Raw genomic sequence first — 14,910 nt, 5'->3', positions numbered from 1 at the left:
GGATGAGGAGTGGGGGCCGGAGACCTCCTGCGCTGGGTCAGGCTGTGGCAGCTGTGGGTGGAAGCGCTTTCCTCCACCTCCTCCCTTTGAGAGGGGTCTGAGGGGAAGGGTGCTCCTCCTCCTGACTGGGCTTTCCCATCAGACCCCCACCAGGCTGGCTCAGACACAGGTTGTTTCCCCATCAGGAGAGCTTTGCAGGGCCGAGGCTCTCCTCTGGCAAGCCGGGATGATGAGACAGACCTGTCCACTGTGAGCACCTGAGCCCGCAGTGTTCAGGATGTTACGTGCATCCAGCCAGGGGCTTCACGGACACTGAGGCCAAGGGGAAGTCGAGCAGAGCAGATATTTCATTTATTGTAATTGCACAAAAATAATCACAAAATTTCCGCAGAGTGCAGAGCGCGTTCTTCCCTCAGAGATAAATAAGAGAAATACACCATTTTACCTCATAAACTGTAGGCAAGCAGGTCTCCTGGGTCCAGGTGCCGCCGGGGCACTCGGGAGACCGGAGGCACTGCTGGCCGCACCAGCCACACTGCATGAAGGGAGGTGCCAGCAGGCACTGGCTGCAGGACCTGAAGTGGTGGCAGCCCGGCCCCTTCAGCGGGATCTTCGTTATCTGTCGGCGGAAAGACACGATGCACAGATCGTTTTAACACATACACTAAGTGGCAAGAAGAGTCTCTATTTATGCGATACACTGCGGTGCTGCTCAGATTTCAGATGTGCAAGCCACAGTTCGACTTCTCTTTCACTCAGTAATTATAGGATCTTATAAGTAATTTAACTGACATGATTTTAAATTCGCTTGGGAGAAACCCTAAAGGCATCTTAATGTTATATACAGTTACTACCAGCATCTGGTGTTTACAGCAAGATAGCATTTTTTGCTGATGGAAAAAGAAAACAGCAGTGTGCTCCCCCCAGTTCTGCACTAGTTCTTGGAAAAAACAGTGTATCTCAGTATGTCCGAGTTCATACGTTTGCAAAAATAGGCATGACGGCTATTTCAGCTTCGGCGAGCCCGTATTAGTCTCTGTGACACACTTACAGCATGTGACTGCCCGTATACTTGTTTTTTAACACCTACCATCAAAAAACCTATACTATACCTGAAATACGAATTAAAATTTGTATAATTTAAAATATCAGGATAGTTATGATGATAGTCACTCTAAATAGATAAGAATTATACATCTTTACACTTCAGTACCTTCCTTAAAACGTATTTTGGACATTTTATTGAAGATTACTCTTACAAATATCTCATACATTTCCAGTAAATGATTAATAACCATCTTTACTAATGGCTGATGTATTTCTGTAAATTCTTATAGAACTCAACGGGTCAAATTATTGCTTACTATTATGGTTTAGGATTATCTATCTGTAATATTATCTGCTGATGTTTTAAACCCATTCTGCAATGCATATCTACTTATGACAATAGCATATTTATGATAGCTCTTCATCTTTTATTAACCGTTTGTAGACTACATGCTAAAGTAATATTCAAACCATACTATGAACACTGAGTCCCAATTTTAAACACACCCACGTAACTCTTGCACACACATCCCTCCTTAAAAAGTTACAATGTTATGACACAAACCAACAAAAGCCAGGAAACTGTGAGCACCATTCTATTCTTAAGCCATTGTGTTTTTTCTTTGCAAGCACTTGAATTAAGGACAGGGTTTCAGCCTTAAAATTTGCTTTTCCTGGCTTTTGTTGGTTTGTATCACAGCTCTTACATTATTTAAACATTTCTCAATATTAGACTGTTGGTTTGTTTAGTAGGGGAAAAAAGATCTTGGAGGAAACTTTCCCCTACAATGTTCCCAAGGGAATGGCGAGGCTAGGAGGATGCAGAGCACAAAGCAGCAGTGTGAAGAGTGGCTCTTACTGAAAGTTGCTCCTCTGAAGGCAGGTTTACACAGTGCACAGAAGGATTCGATTATGGACCACTCACCTTTTTCCCAGTCACTACCAGGGTATAGCCATCATCTGCTAACGAATTCTCGACAACAACTTGTGGAGAGACGGAGTGGGAGTCTAGCTGAAAGCTGACATGTGGAGCTGTGGGTTCTGAACGGGAAACCACTATCTGAAAGAGAAAAATTGGGAAAATCAGCAGGTAGTGTGTGACATAAATGCATGCTGCTCAGCAGTCTCACATTCCTACCACTTCTCTGCTTGCATTAATTACTTTGCATTACATTGCATAATATTTTGCATAATGTTCCATCATGATCTGATTAAAGCACTATAAAATCTACTTTATTTAACACAGCAAAATCATGGCTGTTGGAAGATCCTCAAAATACATCGTATTTATTAAAATATGAAGGAGTTATTGCATGTTTTCTAGTCCTTTAATTTCAGGTATTTATAAATCAACAGCGAAAAATGAAGATGGGCCATTTAGTCAGCCCTGTACATTTAAGAAAGAAGAATCTTATCTACAACATCTATTTAAAAGAATCTTAAAACTCCAGGCCTTCAAAAGTCAAAGATATTTCCATTTATTTTCACTTTGGTCCTTCAGTTTGAAAAGTAAACTTTACCCTGCGTCAGCAGTATCTGGTCTTGCTGCATGCAGGGCCATTAGAGTGCAGAGCCATGGCAGGTGCAGGTCGTTGCTGTGAGCAGTGCTATGGAGCCACAAGCACACGGAGCTCGATTGCCAGAGCTGGCGAGGTGGCTATTGCAGCAGACAAGCTCCTTGCAAGATGTGGCTGGGCACCTCGAGGTATGGCTCCTGATGATCTCTGTGGGAGCCAGGTGCCCAGGATAGAGCACTTAAAGGACCTCTTAAACAACAGGGAGAGCTGGGGGCTTCTTTGGAAGATGCTCCAAAACAGGAGCCTAATTTAGTTGTCCTGAAGCCCCTTTGCAAGAGCACTCTCTCTTTCTCTCTCTCTCTCTCTCTCTGATTTTAGGAGATCTTAGGGAGATTAGTCACACCAGCATGAAATTCCCTCACTAGTCATCTCTCTGCATCTTGAGTTACCTAAATACTTCTGAGAATTTGGGCCTCCTCCTGCAAACACACGCTTAACTTTACTACTGTAACTTTGTTGACTTTAATGGGATGAGTCATGGCTGTTAAGCAGAGGCATAAAGCATCTGCAGATTGGGGTGGGTACTTGATAGCGAGATTTTATAGGCTTGGGCCTGCAATCCAGAAGGATGTGCGCTCAAATGTGATAGCATCAGACAACAAAGGCAGAGGATTGTTTACATGAGGGGAGATCATGTTCATGTTTCAAAAGCTGCATCACGTGTAGTTTACTTTAGGAATTTAGATAATCAACATTTGCTAAGAAGTTGAGATTCTATGGAGTTCATTATTTAAAAAGATTGAAGCTATTCTGAAAATAACTTGTATGTCAAATGTTTAATTTTTCACTATAATGAAGCTTTTCTTCTGACTCTGAAGGCAGCATCAGAACAGCTAGGACATTGACTTACACGATTTCACTGGCTTCTCGCACTGCCAAGGTCTTTCAACAAGATGGCTGACTCCAAAACTAGACTTACAGATGCTGTAATTACAGCTGATGTTTTGTTGTAATTCAAGACTTAAATAAAATATATGAGCAGTTAATTCATGGCGGTAAGTGCTTCACATCCCGGAGATATTTACAGTTTGGGGTTACAAGAGGCTTTTTTTTTTCTTTAAAGTGAAACTGCCTCTGTTAAAGATTTTGCTATGTTTCACAGTACAGAAGGTGCAGCTTTTAGAAATCAATAAGGTCTGATCACTTTTGTTGACACAGAAGTATGGTCTCTGACTCAGTGCATTAGGGCATGAGCTCTGTTCTTATATTCAGGACAATGAAAAATAGAATGGACTGCAAAGCTGCATGAAAAAGCTTGATTAATGTTGGCATTACGGGGAGAGGTAGCACCACAGCTGCAAATACCTTTTTAGTTGATCATTAGCCATGTCTCATCTCGAATACCCACTGCTATAAAATGCTAAGAATTCTTTTCTATCATTAATCCAGGCTTCCTCTTATTGCCAAGCATTCTTTCTGATTGAGCCACAGTGTTAACCCTTTAAACACATCTGCCATTGCAACCTCAGAGCAATACATGAAAATTTGGATCCCATCTCTACAATCTTGGAAAAATTATTTGGTACTTTAAACACTGACCAACCTTTATTTTACTGAGGCTGATAGTCAAATCACCTGCTCAAAGACCAAGTGAATAGACTTTGACTTCATAACATACAGGGAGCTCAGATTACACCTCCTATCTCTGTTGGGACTATGGAAAAAAAGTCTGGAGTTTGCTTAAAACTAGTCTACCAGCCTACAGTGCTGCCGTAACAGATACTAGAAGCAAAAATGCTCTTTTAGGTCTATATAACTGTGCAGTTTTTGCATGCATCAGCCCAGTCCTTGAAATTCTATCTTACCCTTATCCAACATAATCATGAAGAAAAAGGTAATTCGAAGACAGCTTCTACAGCAGTAAGAAGAGGCTACTTACGACTCCAGTGTCGTTCTCAGAAACCTCTGATTTTTATTGCTTGGGACTGGGCTGGTATGGGTACAGTGTGGCTTTAATCTACCGTGGACACACCACCATACTTCTACCATGGAAATGGTTCAGTACTAGAGAAGGATTTCTCTTTACAAAGTCTATAAAGTGCTGGGTTTTTTTTTTTTTTTTTTTTTTTTTGTGGCAGAGGGTGGTATAGGGGTTTTTTTTTTACATTTTAAGAATTAATTTAATAATCAAGCATTTTTCCAGAACATAAAATAAATTAAAGCATATCGTGTGCCTGCACTCAAGCAGTTAGGAGAGAGGGAATGTCTTGCACAAATAAATAACTGACTAAAAGAGAACAAACAGATGTTAGCAGTAAATGGTCAGTCCTTGCAATAGTGAGGAGTCACCAGAGGTGTTCTGCAAGGTATCTGTGCTGGGATCTGTACTGTTCAACATACCCATAAATGAGCTGGAAAAGTGGTTGAGCACTCTACTGACAAAGTTTTCTGATGATCTGAAGATATTCAAGGTGATAAGGATGAGGACAGACTATGAAGGATGGCAGGACTTGACAGCATGTCAAGGCAATAAAATGGCAGGTGAAATACAACAAAGATGAATTTAAAGTGGTATATGATAGATAGTTCCATGAAAACATCATCGCACTGCTCAGCAGCAGTCAAAAAATAAATAAAAACTTAGGAATTATTAGAAAGGATTAGAGAACAAATCAGAAAACATCCTGATGTCATGCAAATTCATGGCTTGCCTGAACCTTCAATTCTCTGTGCAGTTCTGGTTGCCTCATGACAAAAAGAGTATGTTAAAATGGGAAAAGGTTCAGAGAAGAGTAAAAAAGATGATCAAAAGGCTGTAATGAACAATGACTGAGTAGGGTAGGTGTAGAAATGCTATGAACAAGGCATACAGAATCATGAGTGTGCAGAGGCTGGCCATTCTAATAAAAGTACTAAACACCATAAAAAGACAAAAGTGAGAATCAGGTTCAAAGCAAACAAAAGAGTAAGAATTCCTAGCAATATGTGATGACCTACGGGACTCCTTGCTGAAGGTTATGAATGCAAGAAGAATACAAATTCAAAGGGAAACTCCACATGTACATAGAAAGAGGTAAACAGACAAAACCCGATAGCTCAGGAAATCTCCAAAATGGAAAATAGTTGTAGGCTTGAAGAAAAAGGTATTAGGCATGTTGCCTGGGTCCCTAGGCATCCACTTGTCAGCACTGCTGGAGACAGAGCACTGAACTAGATGGACCCTTTGTTTAAACCCATGTGGCTCTTCTGATCTTCTTACAAATAGCCATTCCAAGAATTACATTCATTAGCAGTAACTACAACCTCAGACATCCTTCTCAAAGCAAACACAATATTTATGTCCCTCTATTTAAGAAAAAACCAAAAAAAGTATGTGGTCTTTCAGCATAGCTCAAAGTACTTCCATGAAGATAACAGCCAACAATTAATCAAATAATATATTAATTAATACATCCTTTATACTGGAAGTCAGTGATCACTTAGGTCCAGGAACATGGAAATAATTCCTTTAAATATACTTTCATTACTATCAACAAGTATTAAAGTTAAGTAAGAAGACTTGACTCTAGGTTCATTTATACATAACATGGCAAATTAAGACTGTAATAGCTTGAGTTGCAAAACAGCATGCAACAGCTTCTTTTAAAAATCATTCTGATGCTCAGTTCTGCCAGTCAGCAGGATTGAATTACAGATGTTACAGTCTACATGTTGAAATATCTTCTGCAAAAATGAGAGGCCTCCTAAAAGCAATCCCATCTAAGTATCATATTGTTATTTTTTCCCTAGATGTCTGGCAGGTGTAGGCCATTACCCAGCAGAGATAGGCTCAGGGTTAACTTTATTGTGTAACGCCTCAAATGCCCTGGGATATGCAGCGTGGCCTTGCAAAGGGCACATATGTAGCTCTCTAAATGCTGTATATCATTCTAATCCACGGAGAGTATAATGGATCTCCTCTGAAGAGCATAAGCTTTCCTACTCAAACTGAATATTAAAACATGTGTGCTCTCAAAACAGATTTGGCACCAGGTGTTAATTTTAATTTGACTGTATGGATTTTGCATTATGCAATAAGATACATTCTTTACCACTGAAAGAACTGATAAAAACTGTTAAAAATTGAGCTATAGATATGACAATGTTACTTACCAAGAGTTAGCCACAGTTTTCTGTTGATTTAAAAATTATAAAGTGGGGAGGATTGCAACTATGCACCTTACTACAAACGCATGTGCGCATAGTTTGCATTTAGCCTTAAATACTGGTCAGACTAAATAAACACCTTATCTTTCAGTACTGGTCAGACTGCCAGTATTGAAAAGCCAGATGAATTGCTGGACCACAGAAGCAGGATAGAAGAAGGCACTGAGAAGGCATTTGTGATGACTCCATGGGTAGCTCATCATTCTTTCCTCCTTCTGGCTCTCTAAGATTTAAGGTCCATGCTCATATATTTCTTCACCTCCTTGCACTTGCTTCCAACATGGCTTGCACTGGCACTGGTGGGTTTTGTTACGACTACATTTGTCTAGTGGGACAGGAACTAGATCAAAAGAAGTTTGATCAACTTGAAGGTGGAAATGGCTTCCAGGATACTATGGTGTAAACTGGATTTGAACTACCATGCTGAAAGATGCAAAGCTCTGTACTCCTGTGCTCTGCGTCAGCTCATTTGGCTGATAGGCATCATGGCTTTGAGCCTCGATTCCTGGAGTGGCAAGGCCTTGCCCCTTTGCTGTTTGCAAGAAGAAAGCAATTCTGAAAGCTTGGCTCTCTTCTTGCTGAATTCTGGGACAAATTTTTCCAAGCCTTGACTGCAGTTTCAAATAAAAAGCAGATGTGATTATTTTTGTCTATACTAATTTCTATAGCATGCATTATGTTCCCTGGCATGTCATCTATGAAAGCAGCTATGACACATGCTAATTCCCCTCTTTTCAGGGAAATGAGATATGTGTTAAACTTTGTTGGTGGCTGTGTTTGTTTTTAATCATAAGTATTCCTGGGAAATGAGTGTGACTATCAAGTGTTCTGTCTACTTGGATGTGAAAGACAATAGGTTTGTGCTCAGTGTGTGAAAATTTCCCAAACCATTGATCTGTGAGAGCCCCATCCCTCTTCCTCATCAGACAGAATCAGGGGCACCAAATGAAATGATAAGGGAGCAGGTTAAGGAAACCCCAAAGGAAGCTCTTCATCGTTCAAAGCAGAATGAAATTATGGAAGTTATTGTCATAGAGTACCGTGGAGGATAAAACAACAAATAATTAAAAAAAAAATTGATGGAAAATAAGTCCATAAAGGACTATTAAATGTCAGATAAAGGTGCAATTTCCAGCTCAGGGAATCTGTGTGTCGGTGAGTGCCAGAAGCAGGAGGGTCCTGGGAGAAGGACCACTGTGTGCTTTTACTTGCCTCACACCTCTCCCTTATCCACTAAGACTCCTTCCAGAGGTAGGAAACTCTGCTTCTTGAACCTTTATTCTAAACCCATACATCCTTTCTTAGCGAAAAATATGGTTAAAAATACTGGGATATAATGGGTCCCTAGAATAAGGCTTATTATTATTCTGTATTGTTTTGTGTCTAACAAGTGCGGAGAGGCCCTGAGAAGGGCAAGTGGCCTGTTATGTGACATGCTCTACTCCAGTGAGGTCTATCTGTGCCATCATGCTTCAGTTCTCGTGCCCCATGCCATTTTCAGTCCAGAATCTATTCAGACATGACAGTGCATGACCATGTTTTGCTAATGCTTGGCTCTTCAGATAGAGCTGGCTCATGTCCAGCTGGATTGGACAGGACTGCAGCCAGCATGTGGCTGACGGCATCTCGGGGTGTATATACACCCATGGGAAGACCCTTTCCTTACCTCCATAAGCCAACAGGATGGATGTCCTACTGCCCCATACAGATGAGAGGGCACATGGGGGAGCTCCTCACTCCACCGCAGCCCAGTGCTGCCCCTCTGTGCACTGAGTTTTACTGGTATAGCCAGAAGAATGAGATAGCCCTGCTGCCAAAATTGCATCTAAATAGAGCGGGTGCCCATAGTAGTTGCAAAATGTAGAGTGAAAACTTTTCTATCCCTCTCTTCCTCAAGAAGATCAGCAACAAGCAGTGCATTTGCTTGGGCTTTACCTCGGTGAGGCAAGATTCAAGCAGTATTCTGCTTCCAAACATAGTGTTACACTGAAAACCAGCCTCTGCATACATCAAGGGCATCAGTCTCTTGTTCATTGTTAAGGCCAGACCAAGCTTTTAAGAATAAATCTTGTAAAACTTTCCCATATCCCACTCTCCCCAGAGCTATCAAAAAGATTTCCCCTTCCTGAAGAACTTTGCTCTTTTCTTCATAACTCAAAAGTCACTCTCTGAAATAATACCAAGCTCCAGGAAGAAAAAAAAAATCACCTTGGAACTGAGCAAAAGCAGAAGATACAGAAAATATTTTATCTCAATGTATCATGGTTTGTCCTTCTTTTTGCAAACTATAATTTCCCAAAATAGTGGCTAGTAATGAAAGTGTCTTTTCCAGTTGTGAGTCGTATTTTCATTGTAGCTTCTTTGGCTTGAGCAGAGTTAGGCTGCTTTACACCAGCTGAAAATCTGATTCCTCAGCTACAGCAGTGTGACTCGGTGATGATTTCTAATCAAATAACCACTGTGAAATACCTGATTCACTTTGCACCCAACAGCTGTACTTTCAGCCTCTGTTCCCAGTCACACTCTGAAAACAAGCACAATAAGAAAGGCCGAAACAGCTGCAACTTCTCAACAGAAAAAAAAAGCGGTGAAAAAAAAACTTGTTGTCAGGCTCCAGCTTAGGAAGGAAGTGAAACCATTTTTCTTTTCCGTCTCATGCATGTCAGCTGTCTCAGAAAAATTATTACTGCTCTGTTTTGTAACAGAAACTCCACAATATTTGGTAAACTACAAACTCCAGTCTATTCATGGCCAAATACAGATTTAATATTTCTGATGCAGCCAAAACATGCTCAGTATGTCAATGGGCTGCAATTACTCTCCAGGAGAGCTTTGGAATTCACCTCCTGGCCTCAATTATCCTCCTTAAAAGAACTCATGAATCTTCTGTATTTGGACCATCCAGATCGATTTGATTTTAGTTTTAGATTTTGTCTGAAAAAAAAAAACATTTAGTGAAGGAGGATGTATTTTCTTTCCCATATTGGTGCTTTCCAGAGCTGTTTAAATCAATAATTCTGTTTAATCAAACTAAAAGCACAAGCAGAAAACAACAGGTTCTTTGGTTGGATGAAACATACATGCTTTTTCATTCTGAATATTACTGGCTCCTCAGAAGACTTTTTTTAAAATAAGAAAAATACATGCTATATTCTGAGTTTGGTCATTAGCACGGTTTTGATGGATAACACCATAAGCTTCAGTGGAAACACTTGTAAAGATAGGAACTATTCATTGTGGTATGTCTCTAAATACATCGAAAAACCCCAGAATCAGGTAGCCATCATCTACAGAAGGAAAAGTTTTGTTCTCAGAAACTACCTGTTAAAATTTCTGTTGACTTTTGCAGCAATGCTGTGCTATAGTTGTGTGGTAAAGAGAGAAAAATGGATGGAGATGGAAACAGAGTCAGAGATGAGGGGGCAGTAGGAAGGCAGAAAGTGATGAGCAGAAAAAAGTCCAAAAGGAGATGAAAGCATGAAAAAGAAAAGAAAGAAACGAAGGAGAATCAAGTGTTTGGCTGCTGGTCAAGTATAAGCAAGTATAATGGGACAATATGAGAAATATTTTCAAATCAGTTTCTTTCAGGTTGAGTATCAGTAGCTTGCTGCTGCACCTACTGTCTTCCACAGTGCAGGCCTGGAGCTCCAATTCGATCTAGGTGGCATCATCACTATGTTTTAAACATATTTTTTTTCCACCCCACAAAATGTTTCATAACAGTTAAAGGAAACCCTAAATTAATAGAGCAAAAATGTGAATTAAATGTTCGTTACTTTCACCATGCTACTTCACATTTGTGCACTTCAGGGTGCAGTTGTCAGAGACAGAGGTACTGTACTACTATTTCTTTTAATCTCATAGATGACTGCTAGTGCTGAAATTTATGTCACAGACTAAATTGTCTAAATATGGTAAGGTCTGGTATTTCAAAGAGATGAACTAGATGGGCTGAGCTGTTTTTCTAATTTTAGAAACGTATATATTTTTTTCTTCTGCTTTTCAATAGTTGGCATGAAAATATGTTTGCAAGATATTAATACAATATAACCAGTTTTAAAACAGGTTCCCTAATAGGTAGAATTTTGCAACTAATTGTCTATGGAAGTATACCTATCTCTGAAGGAGTATAGTCAACTTTGAATAGCTATAAGTTACAAGGGGATTGCACTGGAAAAGTCAATACTTGGAGGTACAAAGAGGTAAAAGTGTGAGTGCAAATAACTGTGCAAAAGTGAAGTGCATAATAAGTGAAAAACTGAGGATTCTTTCCAATATGTTCCAGTAGATTTGTGAATGGAAAAAAAAAAGAACATAATTACATTTCTTTGCTAAAAAATGTGAGGAAGCATTTGGGGATATCTTTTTGATAAATTAAGTCATTGTTAGATTATCCTGACTTTTTTTAACCCATTTTACTTCAGTAATGGTTATTTAATAGCTCAATTTTTAATGATCTCCATCTCATTGCAGTTAATAGCTATATTTCCATAGAAACACTGCAAATCTGCTTTAGTTGGGCATTTGCTAATGAACATGTTTGAAAGCACTTCCTAGATAACTATTAGTGGAAAAAAAAGGCAAAAAAAAAAAATTTAATGTAAGTCAACATTAAATTCTGCAAAGAGCTGTCTGCTGTATTCTACAGACCTAGTATTCCATCCAAGATCATTTAAAGCCAAAACAAACACTAACCTTTTTATTTGGAGGTAATGTCTTTAAAGGTTGTCAGTATGCTTATTCTCCTGATGGTTTCACCAAACCCTCAAAGAGCGAGCTCCTACTTATTACAATATGAGCCCAATGCTGACTTCCCCCTGTAGCTCCAGCCAATCTAATTCAATGATGAGAATGTTTCTGTTCATGGCAATGTGCAGTGTACACAATAGCCTTTATTTTGATCTGTAACTGAACCTGGAATGGGAAATGTATTCTGGAAATATTTTAATTGTTCCTTGAGTTGGGCAAATGTCTAAATGAAGTGTGTGGTGCAGGACTTGAATTAATAATTTAAAGAATGTTACAAATAAAAATAATGCTGCTTGCCACCAAACCTCCCTAAAAGCTTTGTGACAGCCCAGAAGAAATGCTGTGAGTAAGACAGTAGTTGTTATTAACTGTATTTTGTAGATAAGGAAATGACTTCAGAAAGGTTAAATAAATTGCTCATGTTCGCTGTGTGAACCAGTACCTACATTTAAGAACAGAGCGTAGGTTGGTCTGTGCTCAGTGTGTAGCTCTTAGCATTTGCCTTTCCTGTGCTGAAGACAAACTGCAGCTTACAGTTACTAAGGTCATCATGGGAAGTTCAGGTAAAACTGGCAGGGCTGTCAATGAATGAATGTCTTTTAAGGGGATAACATTATTTTCTCCAATTTTTCACCTGGTAAATTTTTGTGGTAAATCACTTTGACCTCCTTCCCTGTAGGAGCATTACGGATTTTGCATTATGGGGCAGGTTCTGTGTCCAGCCTGTGAAGAAGACAGAAGTGGAGGTGTAGGGTTCCCTTTGTCCGGAAAGGGTGCATATACTGGGGACAATATGTGACTCTACTTACTGCATGTGGTAAGGATGGAGAATGAGGGGAAGGGAGAGAAGAAACAGAAGGCTTGTTTTTATGAAAAGTTACGTGTGCCCAAGTATTTTCTTATGGAAGGTTACGGGAAACAGAAAAACTGGAAAGGTACAGAAACTGTTGGCCTTCTCATCAGGTTTCAGTTAATGATGGTTGGGGGACAACACTACTAACTTCAATGACCCTCTGTAGCCTACAGAGCAAGAAGGGCCAAAGACTGCCAATCCTTCAGGAAGCCCACTAGAAAGCAAAAAATACTGACAAAGTAAATGGACACAGGTGCTTGGGTGCAAGAAGGATCCAGGCTGAGATGCACATCCAGGCGGGACTCTGCGGCAGCTGGAAAAGCCAAGCTCTCCAAGAAGGTCATTACAAGATGACCGTACTTGAAATACGATGGACGAATAGAGGGAGCCCTTGGTGCTTTCAGAGTATTTTGTCTTCTGAGGTTTGATTTTGACTTACAAGTTTTTAAAAGACTGTTGGCTCTGTGGGTTAGATTTATTCTGTTAGTCACCTACAAAGAAGTCATGTAGTATAATCTACCTGTCCAGATTAGTTACGTGCTCAGTGGAGGGAAACAGACTTCTCAGGAGGGTGATTTACCACTTATTATGGAAAACTTGTTTTAGGATAGGAAGAATTGCTGTCCAAAAGAACAGAGTGAAACAGGAATGAGCAAGAGCCCAAAAATCTAAGATGCACTCAGAGAAATTTGAAAGTAGGTGGAGGAGGAACTAATCTCAGTTCTACAGCTCTGAGTCATAGGCTATGGGTACATTAGCAACTAATTTGGTGCCAGAGGAGTGGATCAGTATATGGCAACAACTAATGCTGAGGCTCCTGTTTCTACATTATAAGCTGTTTTGGCATTTTACATTGAACTAGGTTTAATCTGATCCACTAGACCAAATGACCATATGAAGCGTGTATCTTAAGCTGTTTGAAGAATCAGCCACTGTTTTGGACCTTTCTGCCCCAGCTGGGGTTGGAGCATATTTGATGTGCATCCAAGACAGAGCTTTCTGTTTAGTTTCCCTTGAAAGAAATCTAGTTCATACGGACCAGAACTGCTCTGTGAACTAAGCCAGCTGGACTAAGTGGAGATCATGGTAGAATTTGCTCCAAAACCATTACTCCAAACCACAAAGCCCATGTAAACACTTAAAATGCTGAATCCTCTATTAGGCACTTTGTTTGTATTCCAGAAGCTCTATTCTACTCAGCAATTTAGATTTTCTAATGCCCTGTTAAACTGGGGTAATACTACTCCTCACTTCTCACCACCCTGCTAAACTCCAGTATGTTTTTTTATTGTAAAGGTGTCATAATAATATTTACCTGCATGAAGCGTCCTTCTGAAGTTCCCAGATTAGCAATTGTAAGGTTCCCTTTGATGAAGACAGATATTGAAGTTAAGAGGACACTGTTGAACTGGCCCATGAATAAGTCAACCCTCTGCAAAGGAGTCGTAACTTCTAAGCGGTATTCATCATCTTGTGCTCTGCAGTATGAAGCATTTCTTGAAAAAGCCTGTTAGAAAATGAAGTACAGATGAGTACTGTCTTTATGAGTAGGAATAGATCTTTGTCAGAGTGAAGTCATTTAGCACAAATGCATTTGACCAAAAGTATTTTAAAATGTTTCAAACTTAATTGCTTCATCAGTTATGATGTTCCATGAGGAAAGCGACTTCTTAATATTATGGGAATGTTTCTTTTAATGTTTTTTTTTTCATCCTGTCTGTTGGGAATAAGACATAGGGTCTTCATTTAACCAGATGATATGTGTATAAGCACATATATCAAGGTATCCTTTCTCTTAGAGACTTTCGTAATGCTGCTTCTCCAGGGGTCTCAGAACTCTTTGACTGCAGAGCCTGCCCAGCAACACACCTGCTTCTAAAACAGTGATTCCTAGAAAATTATTCTCTAAAAATGTTGCAATTTTTTCTACCTTTTCTTGCATTAAAATAACAATTTCCAGTAGTCTTCTCCTTCTATTCTCTTTTCACTACCATTTTCAGTGATAAGACAGAAAAAGGGAGAAAAAGATGGAAAAAGAGAAAAAAGAGATAAGCCAGGATAAATATGTTTCTGATTGTATATTTAAATGAAACTATGGGCAAGCCAGCTTTTTATAATTACTTAGCCTATTGAATTGATCATCTATGGCTCATGCACTATTTTGTCCAAACTTCATATGTCTTGAGTGTACTATAATAGTTGCTGCATTTGCAGGATTTTCTCTTTCAGTTTGGGAATAGAGATTACACATTTTTAATTTTCATTGGAAAAATTATTGAACAATACACTTTAAGTTATCTCCGGAGAAGAATATAACCTGCTGTCCTGACAATTCAATAGTAATCTATTAACTGATAATTCCATTACTATTGATACTACATCATCTGTTTTGGTGAGATCATACAGATAATAATTGGGAACCCCCTAAAGGATCTCTAACCGGTTTAAATTTGGAAGTCATCTAGCATGTTCCCACTGTGACATACTTTATGAATAAACATGTAGGGAGATTATAAAGGATTTTATGGTGGCTCCCTC

General features: G+C 39.5%; 1 protein-coding gene across 1 annotated transcript in view; it reads right to left on the bottom strand.

Moving 5' to 3' along the window:
• The window catches only part of MET (MET proto-oncogene, receptor tyrosine kinase), a gene marked incomplete at its 3' end in the record, with an annotated part of 57,787 nt that overhangs the window by 28,745 nt on the left and 14,132 nt on the right, over window positions 1-14,910 (bottom strand). Inside the window, exons 2-4 of the mRNA XM_010074788.1 lie at window positions 13,688-13,879; window positions 1,973-2,107; window positions 446-619 (exon numbers count right to left, since the gene is read on the bottom strand). Of these exons, the coding sequence (XP_010073090.1) occupies window positions 446-619; window positions 1,973-2,107; window positions 13,688-13,879 (501 nt within the window). The remainder of the gene's footprint in view (window positions 1-445; window positions 620-1,972; window positions 2,108-13,687; window positions 13,880-14,910) is intronic.

Source organism: Pterocles gutturalis, unplaced genomic scaffold, assembly GCF_000699245.1.
Source record: "Pterocles gutturalis isolate BGI_N339 unplaced genomic scaffold, ASM69924v1 scaffold41482, whole genome shotgun sequence".
NCBI classification, from domain to species: domain Eukaryota; kingdom Metazoa; phylum Chordata; class Aves; order Pterocliformes; family Pteroclidae; genus Pterocles; species Pterocles gutturalis.
The sequence above is the reverse complement of the archived record's forward strand: the minus strand, read 5'-3'. Positions and strand labels throughout refer to the sequence as shown.